Source organism: Schistocerca gregaria, chromosome 5, assembly GCF_023897955.1.
Source record: "Schistocerca gregaria isolate iqSchGreg1 chromosome 5, iqSchGreg1.2, whole genome shotgun sequence".
Taxonomy (NCBI): Eukaryota; Metazoa; Arthropoda; class Insecta; order Orthoptera; family Acrididae; genus Schistocerca; species Schistocerca gregaria.
In genome coordinates this window covers 542,991,873-543,015,141 of record NC_064924.1, presented here as the reverse complement: position 1 = coordinate 543,015,141, position 23,269 = coordinate 542,991,873, and the positions used below count along the sequence as shown (strand labels likewise).

General features: G+C 38.8%; 1 protein-coding gene across 4 annotated transcripts in view; it reads right to left on the bottom strand.

Annotated features, from left to right (window-relative positions):
- Nucleotides 1-23,269, bottom strand: part of LOC126272067 (endophilin-B1) — a 243,036-nt gene that overhangs the window by 81,659 nt on the left and 138,108 nt on the right. For 2 of the 4 annotated variants that reach the window (XM_049974606.1, XM_049974608.1), the window contains one exon: nucleotides 2,535-4,228. The exons of the other annotated variants lie outside the window; for them this stretch is intronic. In XM_049974606.1, the coding sequence (XP_049830563.1) occupies nucleotides 4,123-4,228 (106 nt within the window). In that variant the 3' untranslated portion in view covers nucleotides 2,535-4,122. Of the gene's footprint in view, nucleotides 1-2,534; nucleotides 4,229-23,269 lie in introns of those variants that run through there. 4 annotated transcript variants of the gene reach the window in all.

The window sequence follows — 23,269 nt, the reverse complement described above, 5'->3', positions numbered from 1 at the left end:
CCTGCCACATCAAACCTGCTTTGCAGGAAAGCCTCCATATCAACAGAAAGAAACAGTTTTTCAGATCCTGACAATGTAGCTGTATGACAGGTATGTTATGTTGTGTTATAGCAGCATTGTCCTGCTTTAGTGACCTACATTGCACTGTTCATGAGGGGCAAATAAATGATTTTCAAGCCCCTGATTGTTGGTCCCCCTGTATGACAGGCACATTGTGGTAGCAGTATCGGCTTGGTTTGTTGAGCTGTATTGCAGGGACTGCATGTGCTGATCAGCATGGCTTGGGACAGGTTAAGATGGATTGGAGGGAGGGGGATGGGCAGAATGAGGGGAAGGTAGAAATGGACAGAGAGGGAAGATGCATGAAAGAGGTGGAAGGCATAGAGACATTAGTCGAGAGGGGGAAAAGGAAGCAGCGGAGACAAATGGAAAGAGAGAGGGGAGGAGAATGTGGTCAGAGGGAGGGTGGAGGAAGAAGATGTGGTCAGAGGGAGGAGGGGGTTGAAGGAAATGGAAAAGATGTATTTCATGGGCAATACTGTGGGAAAAGGCTTTTACAAATAAACTAGTTGATTTGCAGCAAACCAAGTTTTTTTCAAAAAGTTCAAGCGTGGCTTTATATTTCTGCACTTTAAACTTCATTTAGGGTCTTTCATCCTGTTGATGCATTAAATCATGAACACTCTAAATTTTGCCATTTTTCCAGTGCAATAACTATCTTTACTTAATAGCAATTTATCCAACCAGTAATCGAAAAATAAGAGAATTTTAAAGAAAAAATGACCTACAACACTGATAAGATTAATTAAAATGGACCTTAACTTCTTTCTAAGCCAAGCTGGAAGACGGGTGGGGCAGTGTTAATACAAACTGATCGAAAAATGTTTTGCACCACCCTCTATAGTTATAGTTTTTATTATTTTAAATCATAAACACCTTTCTCAACACACTTGCCCAAGGAAATCAATATGTATCACACAACCAGTTGTGTAATGGAGGTAAAAGCAAACAACATTTGCAGTGAAGTTCAGTAGAGTTGGTTGCGTGTACACTCGTGAATGGGGCAATGTGACAGATTGTTTTTTTAAGCTTTGGAATGCACGAGTTTGTCACTTTATGGCAAGAAAGGTTGTCAGCAAGGTAAATTGCCCACTGAACTGGTGTACACCACAGCACCTTCATATGAACATTCAACCAATGCCAAGACATACTAAACTTTGTAGGTCTGCCTGTTAGTGGTTATCAGTGCTTAACATCTCCAGGCTAATGACTTACCAAAAATTATGGTTTGTAAATACCCCGAGAAGAAGGCAATAGAATGGGCACTGCGTTTACAGAGGCACTTTAAGGGCTATGTTGATTAAGACTATAAACTGCCTCTGCAGAACCAATTTGGCCTCCAAGATTCTATTATGAATAGCTGTACAAGCCCCACGTCTTTCACCTAATGTCACAATGGGTGAATAAAGTGGGCAAGAAAACATGTGAAATTGAACCTGGGAAAAGAGCAACAATTTCTCTTCACTGGATAGTTCGGGATTTGAAACTTCCTAGCAGATTAAAACAGGTAGAGCACTTGCCTGCGAAAGACTAAGGTCCCGAGTTCGAGTCTCAGTCTGGCACACAGTTTTAATCTGCCAGGAAGTTTCATATCAGCATACACGCCGCTGCAGAGTGAAAATCTCACTCTGCAGTTTGGGATTCGTCTGACACATGGTGCTTGTAGAAGAACAGTGTTAATACAGCCAGTGCACATCATGAGCATTGAGACCAAAAGGTTAAGCAAGGACATGGTTAGACCATTGTTCGGGCCATTATCATTTATGAATATTCCAACAATTTTCATCACTACTGAAAATACCTTAAACACTGCATAATACTGGGAAAGACCCCTAAGAATCAACCAAATGACCTTTGATTTTTGCTGAGTTGAATCCAGTTGATTTTGGGATGAGCTGAAATTGGCAGTGTCTCTTCATAGGACTAATGTCACAGAATCTATCAGGTTTGAGCAGCAAGATCTCAAAGGATACAAGCATGTTAGCAGTGCACAATGTCGATCACCAGGATTCTGAGTCACTCGACAGCAGCATTTAATTTCATAGATGTGAATTTTTGAACAGGGTGTCTTGACTATTGTCACTTATTTATTTTTACTGCATAGTATTTTTAGGTTTAGTATGGCTTATTTCATTTCCTGCTCTCCTTGAATTTAAGTTCACACATGTTCACAGTTCTGCAGTTGGTGCTGAGCAATTTATAAAAAATTTTGATAGCACAATTGACAAGATAAAAAGCAATGCAGTAATCGCATTTCAAACAGTTGTTTCAGAGAAGCAGTAGTGGCAGAAATTAATGCTAATAAAGGATTACACACAAAAACTCTACTTAGTCTTGTCTTATTTATTAACTAATTAAAATAACAAAGGGCTTACAGCATGCATCCATGCAACTCAGCAAATTAATGACTGCCTTATGACAGTAGGAAAATTCCAGTACTCAGGGAAGTGTGAAATTACAGAGGCAAACAACACTCACAGAGGAACAGATATGTTTAATACATAAAAAGCACATAATATACATGCATCCAGAATCTATAATTACATAAATAGAAAGACACTCAGAAGAATGAAACATTAATTGAAATTAACAGTATGGCATATAGCAGTACTGACTACATAGAGGTTTTGAGGACACATAAGTACTTAACTCTTACGATAAACAGATGTAGAACTTAATTTTCACCATATGAAAATTAAAAGAATAATAGTAACATTATTTAAGGCTCATATCAACAGTTAATTCATAACAGACTCAAACACATTGATGTCCAAAATAAAATACGTTAAACTATTTAGCAGCTCCACAGAATTAACTTCATGAACTTGAAACAACGTTCATGTGCATAACATTACAAACAAATATGAAAATTTTCTACATTATAGGGTGTATCAAGTTACACAAATTACTGTTATGGTAAACAACTGCGAGACACATTTTAAAAAAAAATATTTATACAAGTAGTATACATATAAATTTCAATATAGAATTGAGGAAAAAAAAAACTTTGCTCATCCTGTGTGTGTGTGTGTGTGTGTGTGTGTGTGTGTGTGTGTGTGTGTGTGTGTGTGTGTGTGTGTGTAATAGCACTTAAGAGATCAAGTCATTTTGTAACTTTATATTATTTATACTACTGTTGCAGTATATTCTCTCATCAAAACAAATTTTAAACGTAAAACACACCCAGAAGAGGAACAAAGAAAGGTGTCGGGACCTTCCATGACATACAATAAATATGTAATAAATAACTGAACTGAATTGAGCAACAACAAATCAAAATCAATCAAATGTCAAGCTTATTGTTCATCAATTCTAGGAGCACTCCACATGCAATTTGAGGAAGACTGTAACTGTAATTTATTGCCATCTATTAATATTTTTACCAAGAAGGTTTATGCGAGAGGAAGTAGTAGTTTTATTTTAAGGTTGGCATGAAATATTTGCTTTAGGTCATAAATGCCTTCACCAATTAAACATTTGATGTAACCTGACATTTAAGCCTTGTTTTTCTGTGACTAGAAAAGGGAGAAAAATTCTGACGTGACTCCTTTTTTATATATTGTATTTTAAGATCTACATACTGAGGAGAAAAGACATTGGTACGGGTACAATGCCTCATATTATACAACTGAAATTGAGCAAAAATGGTATTTAAAACTAACATGGTACAATACATTACAATGCAAACAGTAATTGGCATTGATGAATGTATGGCATACTGTGAACCTGTTACATATTTTTTTAGTGCTAGCTTTTAGTGGTGGTTTAGAAATTTTTATGCTACTGTTATTCATTTAATCTATCTTGGTTCATTGTTATTTCAGTCTCTTTTCCCCAAATCAATCTAACTGTATGCAAACATCTCCCTATACCTACAAAGAATGTCTGAAAAATGTACAATGGTGCTGGAAAACTATTACATTCAATTTAACTGTACACTTCAATTTCTCCTCATCCACAGACTAAATTTAGTAATGCAAATTCTAACAAACTGATCTAATGTGGTAAAGACAATGTTTACACCTAATGTCTGTAATGAAGAACATTTCTCAAAAGTGTGTTTCATTCTGAAATGCTAAACTTGCAATCTGTAATTGGAGATGTGGCAGGAGTAGTGAGGTCCACATCTTCGCTGTTTACGCGCAACATTGGTGTTGGTTTAACATCACTGAAACATATCACAATGCAAAAAGTAATCATACACTGCCATATGTGTCAACACTGAAGGGTAACAAACAGTTACAGATGTCAACAGTTACAGAGGTCAAAAGCAGTGATACTGTCTTGATGTTGAATAACAAAACATTTAAGATCAAGAAACAGAAATCAGACCTTACTATGAAACACTAGAAGAAATGAACTAATGGTGGACAGAGGAAAGAGATGGATTAGGGGCCGTGAAAGAGGAGGGAGGGAGCATGTGTGTGTGTGCGCGCTTGCGTGTTGTAGAGTATTGGAGATGGGATAAATGGGGAATGAGAAGGGGAGCACAAAGGAGAGAGTTAAGAAATTGTTAGAGGGGGGGCAGGGGCAGGGGCAGGGGCAGGGGCAGGGGCAGGGGCAGGGGCAGGGGCAGGGGCAGGGGCAGGGGCAGGGGCAGGGGCAGGGGCAGGGGCAGGGGCAGGGGCAGGGGCAGGGGCAGGGGCAGGGGCAGGGGCAGGGGCAGGGGCAGGGGCAGGGGCAGGGGCAGGGGCAGGGGCAGGGGCAGGGGCAGGGGCAGGGGCAGGGGCAGGGGCAGGGGCAGGGGCAGGGGCAGGGGCAGGGGCAGGGGCAGGGGCAGGGGCAGGGGCAGGGGCAGGGGCAGGGGCAGGGGCAGGGGCAGGGGCAGGGGCAGGGGCAGGGGCAGGGGCAGGGGCAGGGGCAGGGGCAGGGGCAGGGGCAGGGGCAGGGGCAGGGGCAGGGGCAGGGGCAGGGGCAGGGGCAGGGGCAGGGGCAGGGGCAGGGGCAGGGGCAGGGGCAGGGGCAGGGGCAGGGGCAGGGGCAGGGGCAGGGGCAGGGGCAGGGGCAGGGGCAGGGGCAGGGGCAGGGGCAGGGGCAGGGGCAGGGAATGGGGGGAGGATGAGGGGTGGGGTAGGGCAGGGAATGGGGGGAGGGGGAGGGGTGGGGTAGGGCAGGGAATGGGGGGAGGGATGGAGGACGAGAAGAGGCATGGCAGGGAATGGAATGGAATGGAATGGAGGGAGGGGTGGGTGGGTGGGAGGGACGAGAAGAGGCATGGCAGGGAATGGAATGGAATAGAATAGAATGGAATGGAGGGTGGGGAAGAGGCCAGATAGAGAATGAGGGGGAGAAGTGGCAGGAGAAAACTGGGGGAGGGAAGAAAGAGAAAGGACTGACCTGTCAGATTGACTAGCTTTGTTGACACTGGATCATATGGTGACACCTTAAAAAAAGATGTTGATTCGACATAGGTTATACTTCAATTAAAATAGCTTTGTGAAGGGTGTTTCAGTGAGTCAAGTGGTAAGGGCCACCCAGCAGTTTCTTGAGCTTCACTTGCTAGCTGCAGAGCCTTACCAGGTAAGGCTGCTTACCAGTAAGGCAGCTGGTATGAGAGAGAAAAACACAAGGCCATCAGGATGAGAAAAATGAACAAATGTGTAGCTGCTGCAGCCACTACCACTGCCCTCCCCTCCACTAATAAAGACAGTTAAAAAGAGTCCATAAATATATTTTCTTTAGTTTTTTGTGCACACAGAACTACTGATCACATGAACTTGTGGTATATTGTGCCAATAACAAAATTAATTCATACATACTGTTTTACCTGTGTACAAGATGACTCGAGATAGGAGACGACCCTCCCTTCTTTAGGAGGATCTTTGGAAAAAAATGTTTAACATATCTGGACTATCCAAAATTAAAATTTTTTTTGTTTGATAATGCAAAGAGAAATGAAGAAAAAGAAATTGTGTACATTAATTTTTATCTTCACTGCCTTTTTTTGTTTAGTTGGCCTGTCAACTGTGACATAAGTATTTTAAATCATTAAAAATCATCATTATCATCATCTCCATCATCGAGTTGTCACCAACAACAACATCCTCCTCCTCCTAACACGATGGCTATGAAACTTTATCTTCGTTGTCGCATATCTGGCTACTACTTCTGAATATGTTGCAATTTTTGAGGCTGTGGTTATGGTGGAAGCTGAGACCACAGCTTTTTTCTGAATAATTAGCAGATTTTGCACATACACTGAAGTGAGATGTTACCATGTCTCTTGCTTGCAAACATATTGCCTGCCCTCTGCTCTCTCACTGGATGTGTAGAGCCAGCAGCTGACATACCCCCTATCGTTCCCATCATACATCATGATAAGCACCGACATCATTGCTGTCCGAAACACTCAGCAGGTCATTAGTTCCAATCTAGATTTTTACTATCTCCTGCAGAAATTTTTGCTATTGTTGAGTGTTCATCGAATTTGAAAGTCAATTTGATTACAAGTACAAATGGATTCAGGTAAACTACAGTTTAAACATGACAGGTGTTCATAAAAAGCCGAAGTACGCAGTAGCCTCCCTCCCCGCACTTGTCCTAGTACTCATTTCTCAGCCCAGGCGGTCTCACTGTTCCCACTCAAACCATGCTGTGTTTGAGCAACAGGGAAACAAGGCTGTCAGTATCTTCTAGGGTGTGGTCATATGTAACAGCAGAAATTAGTATGTAAAAAGTAAGACAGAAATCATGATTTGGCCCAATTCTCAAACTTTTGCTCATCCCACAATCTAGTGTTGTCTGCTGTATTTTCTGAATGGGTCTTTCTGCTGTAATTTATTCTTGCAATAACAACTGCTGTCAGTTAAATGTGGCTTTTATTGGTTAGAAATTTAATTCTGCACTACTTTGCTTTCTTGTTTCTTCTTGTTCTAAAGCTGGTAATGTTTTCCACCAGTACTCTACCGAATTTCTCATTTGCAACCCCCACTTGGTAAATCATTAGAATTTCCCATAACCAAATAAGGTATTGTTTTGGGTTCAGAATGGAGTAATGGATCTTGAGGCACACCTTTTTCGCCTTTGAATGTTATCTTTACTTAAAAATCAGTGAGTGTGTGTGTGTGTGTGTGTGTGTGTGTGTGTGTGTGTGTGTTTTCAGTATCCATCGTTTATGAGAACTTTTATTGAAATCATATTCGCCCGCCAGATTAACGACAAGGGCCGGTGTGCCAGCCAGCCTGGATGTGGTTTTTAGGCGATTTTCCACATCCCTCTAGGTGAATATTGGGCTGGCTCGTCCCCACGTCCCGCCTCAGTCACACAACTCAGACGTTTTGAAACGCATCTGCACTTTTTCATGATTAACACTAGACGCAGACAGATGGGGTTCTCTGATTCTGTTCCAGGGGGCATGGGGTGGTGGCAGGAAGGGCATCCGGCCACCCCTTCAAACTAACATGCCAAATACGATTTAACCACGCCAACCCTGCGCAAAATGCGCGACAAAGGCACAAGCAATAAATATTAGCTTATTGCAATCATATTCTAATACAACAAAAGTTTGTAAGTTGACAGAATTTAATGCTACTTCCTCCTGTGTTTCACAAAACTGCTCATTTTTAAGCTCAGAAATAGATGGTTGCAGTGGCTAGTTCACAGTTTCTGGACTATCCCTTGCACTAGCACCATGAGTCAACAGTCACGTGAGTGACTGAACAAGACTGATGATCAAGCACCTATTCAAACACAAATATTGTTTTTTATGCCCCACCCTTACGAATTCTTCAAAATAAATTTGTATGACTGCTCAGTGGCTAAAACATCTGTAAATGTAAGATGACCCCTATAATCATCCATTAAACAATGTAACAGTGTTGACCACAGCAGCAATAATTTCATCTGCAAATATAAGGCAATTCTGTATTTTTCAAATTATGAATTTGGGGAAAAAACCTTGTCTTATATGTGGATAAGTACGGTAGTATATTGAAAAAATGCCTATATCTAAATACCGTAACACCTACAAGACTTATTTGGGATAACAGGAAATTCAGAACTAAAGAGTGTCTGGCAAGGAGATTTCATATCATCAAATGTATTCTCACCAGCTGTAGACAGAATAGTCAGATTCTACAGTATGGAGAAGTATCTGTTAATAGATCATACCTGAACATTTCTGATTTGCTGCTGACTGTATGGTTTGTCTTAAAAGAAGATAAAGGTTTCACAACTAATAAATGAGCTTAATGTGACAAGTTTGAAAGTAGGACAGAAAATCATTTATAGTAAGACAAATTATCAACCATCAAAATAAAAATATTAAAAATTAACACTGAAATCTTAGAACCAGCTTAGCTTTTGAATTCAGGGCAGTTGAGTTACTAGACATCCGACAAAATTAAAATTTGAGGAATAAAAGTGGCCTAACTGCTTGTGACTAACTGAACAGTGCTTCAAAACCTACACTTCTTACAAGAAGAATGTTTACAATCGATGGGCATAACTAGTTTTGTCTTATGGTAATGAGACATATGTAGCCAGGCAAGTAGATGAAAACAGAAAGTAAGTACCATGACCTAACAGAAGGTAGATGATGTGGTGGTGTTGTTGTCTTCAGTCCTGAGACTGGTTTGATGCAGCTCTCCATGCTACCCTATCCTGTGCAAGCTTCTTCATCTCCCAGTACCTACTGCAACCTACATCCTTCTGAATCTGCTTAGTGTACTCATCTCTCGGTCTACCTCTACGATTTTTACCCTCCACGCTGCTCTCAAATGCTAAATTTGTGATCCCTCGATGCCTCAACACATGTCCTACCAACCGATACCTTCTTCTAGTCAAGTAGTGCCACAAACTTCTCTTCTCCCCAATCCTATTCAATACCTCCTCATTAGTTACGTGATCTATCCACCTTATCTTCAGTATTCTTCTGTAGCATCACATTTCGAAAGCTTCTATTCTCTTGTTGTCCAAACTAGTTATCGTCCATGTTTCACTTCCATACATGGCTACACGCCAAACAAATACTTTCAAAAACAATTTCCTGATACATAAAACTATATTCGATGTTAACAAATTTCCCTTCTTCAGAAACGCTTTCCTTGCCATTGCCAGTCTACATTTTATATCCTCTCTACTTCGACCATCATTAGTTATTTTACTTCCTAAATAGCAAAACTCCTTTACTACTTTAAGTGTCATTTCCTAATCTAATTCCCTCAGCAGCACCCGATTTAATTTGACTACATTCCATTATCCTCGTTTTGCTTTTGTTGATGTTCATCTTATATCCTCCTTTCAAGACACTGTCCATTGCGTTCAACTGCTCTTCCAAGTCCTTTGCTGTCTTTGACAGAATTACAATGTCATCGGCGAACCTCAAAGTTTTTACTTCTTCTCCATGAATTTTAATACCTACTCCAAATTTTTCTATTGTTTCCTTTACTGCTTGCTCAATATACAGATTGAATAACATAGGGGAGAGGCTACAACCCAGTCTCACTCCTTTCCCAACCACTGCTTCCCTTTCATGCCCCTCGACTCTCATGACTGCCATCTGGTTTCTGTACAAATTGTAAATAGCCTTTCGCTCTCTGTATTTTACCCCTGCCACCTTTAGAATTTGAAAAAGAGTATTCCAGTCAACATTGTCAAAAGCTTTCTCTAAATCTACAAATGCTAGAAACGTAGGTTTGCCTTTCCTTAGTCTTTCTTCTAAGATAAGTCGTAAGGTCAGTATTGCCTCAAGGGTTCCAACATTTCTACGGAATCCAAACTGATCCTCCCCGAGGTCCGCATCTACCAGTTCTTCCATTCGTCTGTAAAGAATTTGCATTAGTATTTTGCAGCTGTGACTTATTTAAAGTGATAGTTCGGTATTTTTCACATCTGTCAACACCTGCTTTCTTTGGGATTGGAATTATTATATTCTTCTTGAAGTCTGAGGGTATTTTGCCTGTCTCATACATCTTGTTCACCAGATGGTAGAGTTTTGCCATGACTGGCTCTCCCAAGGCCGTCAGTAGTTTTAATGGAATGTTGTCTACTCCGGGGACCTCGTTTCGACTCAGGTCATTCAGTGCTCTGTCAAACTCTTCACGCAGTATCGTATCTCCCATTTCGTCTTCATCTACATCCTATTCCATTTCCATAATATTGTCCTCAAGTACATCGCCCTTGTATAAACCTTCTATATACTCCTTACACCTTTCTGCCTTCCCTTCTTTGCTTAGAACTGGGTTGCCATCTGAGCTCTTGATATTCATACACGTGGTTCTCTTCTCTCCAAAGGTCTCTTTAATTTTCCTGTAGGCAGTATCTATCTTACCCCTAGTGAGATAATCTTCTACATCCTTACATTTGTCCTCTAGCCATCCCTGCTTAGCCATTTTGCACTTCCTGTCGATCTCATTTTTGAGACCTTTGTATTCCTTTTTGCCTGCTTCATTTACTGGATTTTTATATTTTCTCCTTTCATCAATTAAATTAAATATTTCTTCTGTTACCCAAGGATTTCTACTAGGCCTCGTCTTTTTACCTACTTTATCCTCTGCTGCCTTCACTACTTCATCCCTCAGAGCTAACCATTCTTCTTCTACTGTATTTCTTTCCCCTATTCCTGTCAATTGTTCCCTTATGCTCTCCCTGAAACTCTGTACAACCTCTGGTTCTTTTAGTTTATCCAGGTCCCATCTCCTTAATTTCCCACATGATGACATCACAAAATATACAAGGGCAACATAATAGATGTTTACCAGCCAACATAGAATATATGGAAACATCTAGAGAAGGTCTTCATCCAACAATGACATGCAAATAGCTAATGATTACATGTTGACTGAAAGTTCCCCAAATATTTAGTAACGTGCTCAGCAGATGGCATTCAGCTTTTACAAAAAGTGAGAACTCCCTTAACAGAACTATTCTTGAGTTTTCCTCCAGAAACTTGTGCTGCATGAGAACTGCTGTGGGCTTCATGTCAACAGTATCAAGAGGAAACCAGATGCCGAGTCACCATCTACAGAATCTTTCCTCAATTATGATGAAATATTTTTACAATGCAAATCCAGCTGAAAATACATATCAATAAGGTTGAACACTGATTCAGACACTCCTGACAATATTCTAGTACAGAAATTAACAGGGGCATAGAAAGCTCAATACACAGAAACCTACAACAAATGATACATGTCCCACAGAGGAGCAAAGTTCTTATCTTTCTAAGTCAGAAGTACGTTTTGTCAGCAGCAGCCATTACCCATCACCTGCATAGATTAAATGCAAAAACTATTATTTACAACAAGTCTTAATGGCAACATTATTATAGAATGGGGAAAAAATACTGATCATCAGTTTTAGCATAGGAATCACACAGCAAAGTGGTTGCAAATAACTGTTTGGTACACTGACCTAGTTTTCGACACCTCTACAAATGTCTTCATCAGAACAAAATTTTGAAAAACCCTATAAAATAATACATAGAAAATTATAAACCAAGATGACAATTGTCACGGCATACAAAGGTTACTCACGTAAAATTACACTGTGAGAAAGTAATGGTCAAAGTTTTGAGCAGATATGCTGAAGTCAAAAACTGAAATTCATGTATGCCTGGCTAGGAACAACATCAAACTGATCGGCCCAGTAGTTTACCCTGCTACCATGAAAACACTGCAAAGTTGCACCACCTATTAGGCACAAACAGTGACATGCCAATTTGAGACCTTGTAATATAAATAATTGAATTAAACAACAGTTAATAATAAAAACAAAATATGAAGGAAGAGAACTTTATGTACTTTCGAAAATAAAAAAAAAAGTTTAGCAAATTAAGTATGACAGAGCCATCTACTAGGCTGTACAGAGGTTACCATTATGTAAAACAAAGGATATTAAAGAACATTTATACAAACAGCTGCACAATTAAAAATTATCTGCATGAAGGTAACTTTAGCAGTATACATCTACGAGATTTGAAGAAAAAAATGTTTTCGAATTAGAGGCAGGAAAACACAGCAAAAATGTAAATCATACTCTGCAAGCCACCTAATGGTGTATGGCAGAGGGTACTTTCGGTACTACTATCTGATCCCTCCAACACTGTTCTACTCACAAATAGTGCGTGGGAAGAATGAGTGTTAGTAAGCCTCTGTATTGGCTCTAATTTCTTGAATTTTCTCCTTGTGGTCAATACATGAGGTGTATGTGGGGAGAAGTAATATGCTGTCTGATTCCTCCTGAAAAGTGCTGTTCCAAAATTTCAATAGTAAATCTCTCCATGATGCTTCTCTTGTAACATCTGCCAGTGGAGTTTGTATAGCATCTCCGTAATACTCTCTCACCAGGTAAATGATCCTGTGAGGAAATGTGCCACTCTTCGTTGGACATTTTCTATCTCTTCTATCAGTCCTACCTGATAGGGAACCCAGATAGATGAACAATACTCAAGAATCAGATGAACAACCACCATATAATATGCCACTTCTTTCGTGGATGAGTTACATTTTCTTAAGATTCTTCCGATGAATCCGAGTCCGGTGTCCGCTTTTCCTACTATCTGATTTATGTGGTCATTCCACTCATGGTTGCTCTGCATAGTTATGCCTACACATTTTACGGCAGACACTGTCTCCAGCTGTTTGTCACCAACAGTGTACCTGTACAGTAGTGGATTTCTTTTACTATATATGCACAATGTGTTACATTTATGTACGTTCAGGGTGAAGTGCCAGAGACTGCAATATTCATCAATTCTCTGCAGTTCATTCTCCAAATTCTTTCTAATATTCTGGCATTGCTACTTTGGTGTAAACAACTGCATCACCTGTGAACAGGCTTAAAGAGCATTTGAAGCCTTCTACTAGATCATTTATATATATTGCGAATAGCAACGGTCCTATCATACTTCCCTGTGGTACTCCAGATATTACCTTTACATCTGTCAATTTAGTTCCATTAAGAGCAACATGTAGAGTTCTGTCTGCAAGAAAGTCTTTAATTCAATCACAGGCCTTCTCCAGTACTATGTAAGTTCTTATTTTTTTCATTAGAATGCATGATGATTTTTATAGAGGAGATGTTCGTTTTCCAAGAACATCACAATTATTGAGAATAAAACACTTTACATAATTCTACAACAGACTGATGTCAATGATCTAGGTCTATAATTGTGTTGATCTGTCTTATAGCCTTTCTTAAAAACGGGAATGACCTGCGCCTTTTTTCCAGTCATTATATACCTTTCGTTCCTCTAGCAGTCTACGATAAATTACTGCTAGAAAGGAATCAAAATTCCGTGAGTGGTGGATTAGAGCCACTGAAAATATTTTTGTTTCGTAATTGTAACTGTTCATTGAGGCCATTGTTCTTAGAAATATGCTTGAAAATCTTCAGCTCTTTGGGTACGTCAAGCCTATGACCTTTCTTCTCTGTATGCAAATGGAAATTTCTTCAACACACTTTGGTTTGTGATTAGTAAGTAACAGCTGATCAGCGAAAGTGGAATTATACACATTAGTGTCTCTTTTTCCCACTAAATGTTCCGTGTATGTAACAAGGCATACACGCCAAAGGCTTGAATGTGTTTAATTTTAATTTATGACTTGAGTATATCTGCTCAAAGCTTTTGACTGTTTCTTTCTCGCAAAATAATTTTACATAAGTATCATATGTATACCATGACAATTGTCATCATAGTTAATAATTTTGTCAAACTTGTTTTTCTGTGTGTTTTTTTATAGGGTTTCTTAAAATTTTATTCTTAGAGGTGTTGAAACCTAGGTCAGGGTCAAACAGTTAGTTGCAACCAGTGGGTTGTGTAATCCCTGCGCTGAAACTTGTATATGGTTGCTGAGAGAGAGTGTCATGTTTGAAACTGTTATGATCAATTCTTACTACAAGAGAATGTAACTCAATAAAAAATCCAATTTCCTTCCCTAATTCAAAACATTCATGGAAAATTGTGGAAACAATATTTTCAAAAACACAAATCAGCAACTGGTAAAATCACTAGTGAGAGTTCACCAAAACTTTAAATGTGTAGCAAAAATGTGCAAAATGGCACAAATAGCAAGTATGATGGTAAACATTTGTAATCTATGTGCTAAATGTTCACTATGTGGCATAATGGTGCAGATTTACAATTACAAGCAAAAGAATACTGTAAAGATGGCCACCTAACTAGCAACTTGTACCAGGGACGGATCGCATTCTAACATTTACAACCCATACAAGGAAAGAGTGAAATTTAAATTCATGGCAGGGTCTTGCATGTTACTCAGAACAAAGTCTATGAACAAAGCTCAAATCCACAAATAATGTGATATCCAAGTCGACATTCCTTGCCGAGATCAAGCAAATTGCATTGAGAATCCACCACTCTGCGAGTTATAATTGAAAAACAGCGTGCTGAAGCATGCGAGCATTACCTGTGATGCTTTGAAGATAATGATTCCTTCCTTCCTTATTAATCAAGGGAGGGGGGTGGGCAAAACTTTGATACACTACCAGGGAAACAAAGATGCTAAGTATGGATTAGTGCCGAACCTAAGCGGTTCTCATCACAGCTATTAACGAGGAAAGAAATCAGTACCACTTTTATGGGGTGAAAAATATACTGACCTAGAGGGATATATGCCATAAAGAAACAGTGTAAACAACTCCTTTCATAAAAATCATGTTATAGTTGCAAACAAAACGAGATATATATGGTATGTGCAACAGTTGTGATAACCATGTAACTTCTTTAGAAATGTGAATGTGTTTGGATCCTTCACATACCCTTTGGGTGGTCATAAACTCTCAACTCCGAATCACATTCTTTTCTAAGCAAATTCAGAAACACTCATTTCTGGCAAACTTTCACTGAATGTGGATGACATGTCAACAAGTAAGTATACAATTTTATACAAGTACATAAATTTGTTTAAATGGATAAAGAGTGAAAAAATATCTTCATGCATTAATAAACAACATATTGATAACATTTATGGAGTATAATGAGTCATTCCATGTCAAATCAACACACCTATTTTACCTCTCCCTCTTAGATTTTGCTGAAAGTTGGTATACTTATAGTGGGCACTGAGACTAAGAAAAATACCAAATTTCAATTTTTTATCTCAAAGCATTCCTGAAATATGGCTATGTAAACTTTTCAAAAATCAGCCAAAAATGTGTGAACGGACTTTTTTAAAATTGTCCTAGGAGCTGCCCTAGTTGAGCTCTTTCCAGTGATAGACAAAAAAACATAGCTTCTAATTAATAACCTTTTTCAAAGTGGTAATTAATATTTTGATTTAATTTTTTTTACAAAAAGTGCATAATTGAAAATTTTCAAAATATTTCCATAACTACTTCATACTATTGTAAATCACATGGCAAAATATAAATCTGGGATGATGACAGGTTCATTGTTCAAAAAAATTATTCCAGACTCTTGTTTTTCACTAACGGCCCTAGTTTGACCAAATTGGCCATTAACAAACAGGAATTTCTTTAAAATATACTGAAAGGTAAGTAAAAAAAATATTAGAAATATCAAAACATCACCTTATTAAACCAAAACTAATCAGCATATTTTATAATTAAATTGACTGCTTATTTTAATTTCATACAACTTCACTAACAGTATATTAGCTGATATAACAAAAAAAGAAATTGAGCATTTAACTACAAACTGAAATAAAGTATGAATAAGTACTAATATTTACATAACAGTTCTGGTCCATGATGTTTGAAATGGAACTATTAATCAAATTAAATACGTTTTGCTTGTTTTTAAGTAACAGGTATCTGTGCTTAGCTAAATTTTACACAATAGGTACTAATAATAATTTTGAAACAACTTTCTATAAAATATACATTAACACTAACCTGAGACGAAAATTAAGTTTTGAGTTGAAAGCAGTTTCCCTATAAATTGTCTTGGAACTTCACATATTACATTTTAATAAAGCTGACTGGATTGGGTTTACATCACTTTCATTAAGAATGATCTTGTAACTTCAGTTTGTCTGGTGATGTAGTTACTTCCCCCTCCCAACTCTGCATATCACCTGAGAAGTATCTGACTATTAATTTTGATGTAGTGTTGGGAATGAAAGCGTGAAATTGCTGTATACCTTTGATTGTCAATGCCTCTTCAAGTCGGCTTATTAAGAATATTTTGGAAGCAGTGTAGTCTTCTTGAGTGGAATATGCAAAATCAACATTTGTGACATTACCTACTGCCCACTCAAATAGATCTCTTGCGGTTTGGATCTGATTCTGGTATGGCCTTTCAATCTTGCACAAGCTGCTGCTCTCTTTACTGAACCCCCTACTCCATCACAAGGCCCTTTCCCATGTGCTGTGGTTGAAAAGTGCCACTCAGCTTATATGTTGAAGTCCTCCTCATGAAGGCAAAGGTTCAGGAAGTTTCTTATTTTTATACTGAGTGGCAGAACTGTCAGAATAATAGTATACTTTTTTGGAATCTTATGAAATTTGTTAGATATGAAATTAGCTTCTTTTGAAAGGTGTAAACTGCAGTTGTATTGTGCTCCAGGCAATCAGGAACAATGAAACAGCTCATATGCTCAATTTTGTCTTCCTGTTTGTTATATATAACAAAAGGATGAATGGTAATCTGTTGTCTTGTCCAGTGGAAACTCTGAGGTTCATCCTGTAGAACTATACTATCATTTTCTGAAAAATCACATATGACAACAAATTCAGATTCCATAAGGTTTTCTCTTGTGGAGTTAAGGGATGTTCGTTGTTGCTTGGCAATGAAGTCCTGCCAAATCAAAGTCGACATCTTACTACAAAAACAAATCTATGAATTGTTCATAAGTTTTCTGAACAATTTCCAGATTATATCGGTCAACTGACATCCACTGTCGGAACTGAACTTGTTCAATTAAGTTTTCATGAAGAGAGTCTTAAAATTTTACATATGACAGTTTCTCCTGAACGGTATTCACAGTTTCCCATGTTGCAATCAATTGATGATGGGTTGCAAAAGCACTGACATACTACCCTAAAGGTCAGTTTGGCCTAACTAGGGCCATTAGTGAAAAACAAGAGTCTGGAATAATTTTTTTTTTAAACAATGAACCCATCATCATCCCACATTTATATTTTGCCATGTGATTTACAACAGTATGAAGTAGTTATGGAAATATTCTGGAAATTTTCAATTATGTACTTTCTGTAAAAAAAATAAATCAAAATATTAATTACCATTTTGAAAAAGGTTATTAATTAGAAGCTATGTTTTTTGTTTATCACTGGAAAGAGCATGAAAAATGCTGCAAAATGACACCTTCCCCAATTCTCTCGCTCAATTAGGGCAGCTCCTTGGGCAATTTTAAAAAAGTCCGTTCACACTTTTTGGCAAGTTTTTGAAAAGTTTACATGACCATATTTCAGGAATGGTTTGACGTAAAAAATTGAAATTTGGTATTTTTCTTAGTTTCAGCACCCACTATAAGCATACCAACTTTCAGCAAAATCTATGAGGGTGAGGTAAAATTTTTATTTAAAGTGTGTTGATTTGACATGGAATGACTAATATAATTAAATTTGAGACACCTTTGACTGCTATAATCATATTATTATCATTATTTCCACAAATAATAAGAGTAACAGGTGAAATTGAAGTCATCACATGCATCAACAACAAACAACTTAATAATTTTCAGAAAGAGGTTTACTTTGTGAACTTATTGACATAAGAGTACAAGGAAATCAACACAAAACAGTGGGTAAGACACATACATACAACAGGAACACACAATATAACAAATGCAGGTATTAAGAAATGATAATCAACATACGGCAAACAAGATGTGAAAAAGTTTCATCTCACATTACCGAGGTGGACTATTTCATCTTGGATATACGACATACAAATAGTTAGAACATAAAAAGCATTTAAAATGCAGTTTTCAGAGATAGGGCATGACATAAGTTTACCATTTTTTCTTGAGCATTAATATATAGCAAGAGAAGAATTGAAATGCACCTAGCCTGCAGACTGCCAAAATGGGAGGAACAGATAAAACAGGCCACACCTCCCACATGAAATGCCAACCGAATATGTACCTTTACTGTAGATGGTAACATCTATTTTCTAAAAGGAAGTCTTATGTATGCTCAGAATAGATGAACCACCTTTTCTTGACACATTCTCACATGGATGATTCAAACATAACAAAACTAAAAGTATTCACCAACTGTGCTACAGCATGCAGCTTTGGTCTGCTGCTGAAGTTAGATGAGGCTGGACACAAAAAAACTTGACAGTTTAAAGTCTTGTGACTTTGGTTTTCTCCTCTCAAACTGTACTTTCAGGAAGAAGATTAGACATGGAGCCAATGATGCACAAAAGTACCTGTGCAACTGAATCTTGCATGCACGTATGTTTGGGCAGAAACAGATATTAAAGTAAAGAAACACAGGTGTTTGAATAAAGTCTTTCAGTATTATAATCACAGACAAATGGTAGCAATGACTGTAAAAGACAGGACTTTCAAAGAGGAGGTGGTTATCAATCTGGCCTGTATTTTGTTTGTCTGCACATCACTACTCAACAGGTTTGCCAATTTTAGCGATTTTTGGTGGCCTCTGATAGAGGTACATCCAGCAGGATGGTCTCAAATAGTTTGAGGATGGTCTCACTTAACTGAGGCAGTACTGAGCTAGTATTGCACTAGTATTAACAAATTGCTACTTTGTAATTTTCCATTAGTATGGTATATTTAATGCTTTCTATGGATGGAGCTGCAAGACAATTACATTGTGGGCTGTCTACTTGGCACACACGCACAATGAGTCAGTGGCACAAACTGTGCGATGAATGACTTAATTTCATTCAAAGTGCTGTAGGTTATTAAACTCAGTACCATTTTAATAGTTCATCACAGATTATCTGCATTACAAATTGCCAGTTTTTAAAAATTGAATACCTAAGGCTAACACAGTGAACAGGCACTTTAGAGGCATTATGGCCATAGCAGACATTTTTACAAATCTTAGAGAAGATTATACATGTATTCACAATTTGCCAACTGTTTTAGCAGCACTCAAAATTATGATCCTGCAGTGATGTGGTACCTTTCGTATTTGTCTCTTAAGTGCCACCACAGTGACTACACTTCTGTTCCGTGTTTGTAGAAGCAATACATGATATTGAATTTCCTTATAGTGTGTCCCCAACATAGATGAAGTATCATAAAATTATGAAGGCTCATTATTATTTGCATGGAATTAAATTTTGTTTTGCTAATGCGGTCAGCATGCATGACTGAACCTGAAGTCCCATGTTCTGTTTCCAGTATTGGTAAGTGTTCTTGCTTGGTAGAAGGACTTTAAAAGGCAGGTACTCAGCCTTGTGGGCACAACTGAGGAGCTACTTGAATGTGAAGCTGTGGACCCCATTAGCACAAGCCGACACATATGGTTGAGTGACAAGATGGACCATTGCACTCCTCCGTCCTGACATACACAATGTGATCGAAAGTATCCGGACAACTGGCTGAAAATGACTTACAAGTTCGTGGTGCCCTTCCATCAGTAATGCTGGAATTGAATATGATGTTGGCCCACCCTTTGCCTTCATGACAGCTTCCACTCTCACAGGCATACACTCAATCAGGTGCTGGAAGGCTTCTTAGGGAATGGCAGTCCATTCTTCATTAAGTGCTACACTGAGAAGAGGTATCTATGTCGGTCAGTGAGGCCTGGCACAAAGTTGGCATTCCAAAACATCCCAAAGGTGTTGTTTAGGATTCAGGGCAGGAGACTGTGCCAGCCAGTCCATTTCAGGGATGTTATTGTCATGTAACCACTCCGCCATCGGCTGTGCATTATGAACATGTGCTCGATCATATTGAAAGATGCAATCGCCATCCCTGAATTGTTCTTCAACAGTGGAAAGCGTGAAGCTGCTTAAAACATCCATGTTGGCCTGTGCTGTGATAGTGTCATGCAAACAATGACCACACCATAACACCACCGCCTCTGAATTTTACTGTTGGCCCTACATGTGCTGGCAGGTTATGTTCACTGGGCATTTGCCATACCCACACCCTGCCATCGGATCACCACATTGTGTACCACGATTCGTCACTGCACACAATGGTTTTCCACTGTTCGACTGTAATGTTTACGCTCCTTACACCAAGTGAGGCATCTTTTGGCGTTTACAGGATAGATCTGTGGCTTATGAGCAGCCACTCAACCATGAAATCCAAGTTTTCTCACCTCCTGCCTGTCATAGTACTTGGCGTGGATACTGATGCAGTTTGGAATGATGTGATGGTCTGGATAGATGTCCGACTATTACACATTATGACCCCTCTTCAACTGTCGGCGGTCTCTGTCAGTCTGCAGGTGAAGTCTGCCTGTACAATTTTGTGCTGTATGTGTCCTTTTACATTTTCACTTCACTACTGCATCAGAAACAGTGGACCTAGGGATGTTAAGGAATGTGGAAATCTCGCATACAGGCATAGGACACAAATGAGACCCAATCACCTGGCCACATTAAAAATCCACAAGTTCTGCATATTGCCTCATTCTGCTCTCTCACAATGGCTAATGACCACTGAGGTCGCTAATGTAGGATACCTGGCGGTAGATGGCAGCACAATGCACCCAATATGAAAAATGTATGTTTACAGGGAGTGTCAGGATACTTTTGATCTCACAGTGTATAGTGTATAAGGCAGAGATTGATAGTGGACACCTACAAGGCCAGTATTCTAGAGAATGTAATGCCACAGACTTCAGTTCGCTTTAAACTTTCATGTACAAAATTAAGCTGATGAAGTGGCTCAGCACACTCACTAGAAAGACTGCACACTTACTGAACTGAGCTGACAGGTACATTACTCAGCAGTCCCATTTGAAAGATGCTTATTTATTCAGTCCAGAAAACTAAAATTTACATACTCCTGTATTACAGAGATCTTTGGCTCATGTACAGAGTTAGGTTTTACTTGTTTTTATTAGTTTTTTTGAAGAGTTTGTTAAACAATTTTTTCCTGCAGGCAGCTTAATCTTTTAGGCTTTCTTATGAAAAAAATACATGAAAGCTAACAAAACTCAAGTATGAAACAATTTTTGTGAAATTTAAAACCAACTAAGAGCCACAAACAATAAGGCAACAAACGATAAATTTGCTTTAAAAAGGAAAAATAATCTTATTAGATAGGATGGACCAAACTAAACTTTTGGATGCCAGCATCAAATTTACTGGAAAGAAATGAAAAGAAAATTAGTCACAGAATGGATTAACACAATAAGCAGTTATACAACACAGTAGTAGTAGTAGTAGTAGTAGTAGTTGTTGTTGTTATTGTTGTCTTCAGTCCTGAGACTGGTTTGATGCAGCTCTCCATGCTACTCTATCCTGTGCAAGCTTCTTCATCTCCCAGTACCTACTGCAACCTACATCCTTCTGAATCTGCTTAGTGTACTCATCTCTCGGTCTCCCTCTACGATTTTTACCCTCCACGCTGCCCTCAAATGCTACATTTGTGATCCCTCGATGCCTCAAAACATGTCCTACCAATCGATCCCTTCTTCTAGTCAAGTTGTGCCACAAACTTCTCTTCTCCCCAATCCTATACAATAACTCCTCATTAGTTACGTGATCTATCCACCTTATCTTCAGCATTCTTCTGTAGCACCACATTTCAAAAGCTTCTATACATGGAAGAACCCTGGAGATACTAAAAGGTATCATATAGATTATATAATGGTAAGACAGAGATTTAGGAACCAGGTTTTAAATTGTAAGACATTCCCAGGGGCAGATGTGGACTCTGATGACAATCTATTGGTTATGACCTGTAGATTAAAACTGAAGAAACTGCAAAAAGGTGGAAATTTAAGAAGATAGCACCTGGATAAACTGAAAGAACCAGAGGTTGTACAGGGTTTCAGGGAGAGCATAAGGGAAAAATTGACAGGAATGGGGGAGAGAAATACAGTAGAAGAAGAATGGATAGCTTTAAGGGATGAAGTAGTGAAGGCAGCGGAGGATAAAGTAGGTAAAAAGACGAGGACTAGTAGAAATCCTTGGGTAACAGAAGAAATATTGAATTTAATTGATGAAAGGAGAAAATATAAAAACACAGTAAATGAAGCAGGCAAAAAGGAATACAAACGTCTCAAAAATGAGATCGACAGGAAGTGCAAAATGGCTAAGAAGGGATGGCTAGAGGACAAATGTAAGGATGTAGAGGCTTATCTCACTAGGGAGTAAGATAGATACTGCCTACAGGAGAATTAAAGAGACCTTTGGAGATAAAAAACCAATTGTATGAACATCGAGAGCTCAGATGGCAACCCAGTTCTAAGCAAAGAAGGGAAGGCAGAAAGGTGTAAGGAGTATATAGAAGGTTTATACAAGGGCGATGTACTTGAGGACAATATTATGGAAATGGAAGAGGATGTAGAAGAAGACGAAATGGGAGATACAATACTGCGTGAAGAGTTTGACAGAGCACTGAAAGACCTGAGTCGAAACAAGGCCCCCGGAGTAGACAACATTCCATTAGAACTACTGACGGCCTTGGGAGAGCCAGTCATGACAAAACTCTACCATCTGGTGAACAAGATGTATGAGACAGGCGAAATACCCTCAGACTTCAAGAAGAATATAATAATTCCAATCCCAAAGAAAGCAGGTGTTGACAGATGTGAAAATTACCAAACAATCAGTTTAATAAGCCACAGCTGCAAAATACTAACAAGTATTCTTTACAGACGAATGGAAAAACTAGTAGAAGCCGACCTCGGGGAAGATCAGTTTGGATTCCGTAGAAACACTGGAACACGTGAGGCAATACTGACCTTACGACTTGTTTTAGAAGAAAGATTAAGGAAAGGCAAACCTACGTTTCTAGCATTTGTAGATTTAGAGATAAGCTTTTGACAATATTGACTGGAATACTCTTTTTCAAATTCTACAGGTGGCAGGGGTAAAATACAGGGAGTGAAAGGCTATTTACAATTTGTACAGAAACCAGATGGCAGTTATAAGAGTCGAGGGACATGAAAGGGAAGCAGTTGTTGGGAAGGGAGTGAGACAGGGTTGTAGCCTCTCCCCGATGTTATTCAATCTGTATATTGAGCAAGCAGTAAAGGAAACAAAAGAAAAATTCGGGTTAGGTATTAAAATCCATGGAGAAGAAATAAAAACTTTGAGGTTTGCCGATGACATTGTAATTCTGTCAGAGACAGCAAAGGACTTGGAAGAGCAGTTGAATGGAAT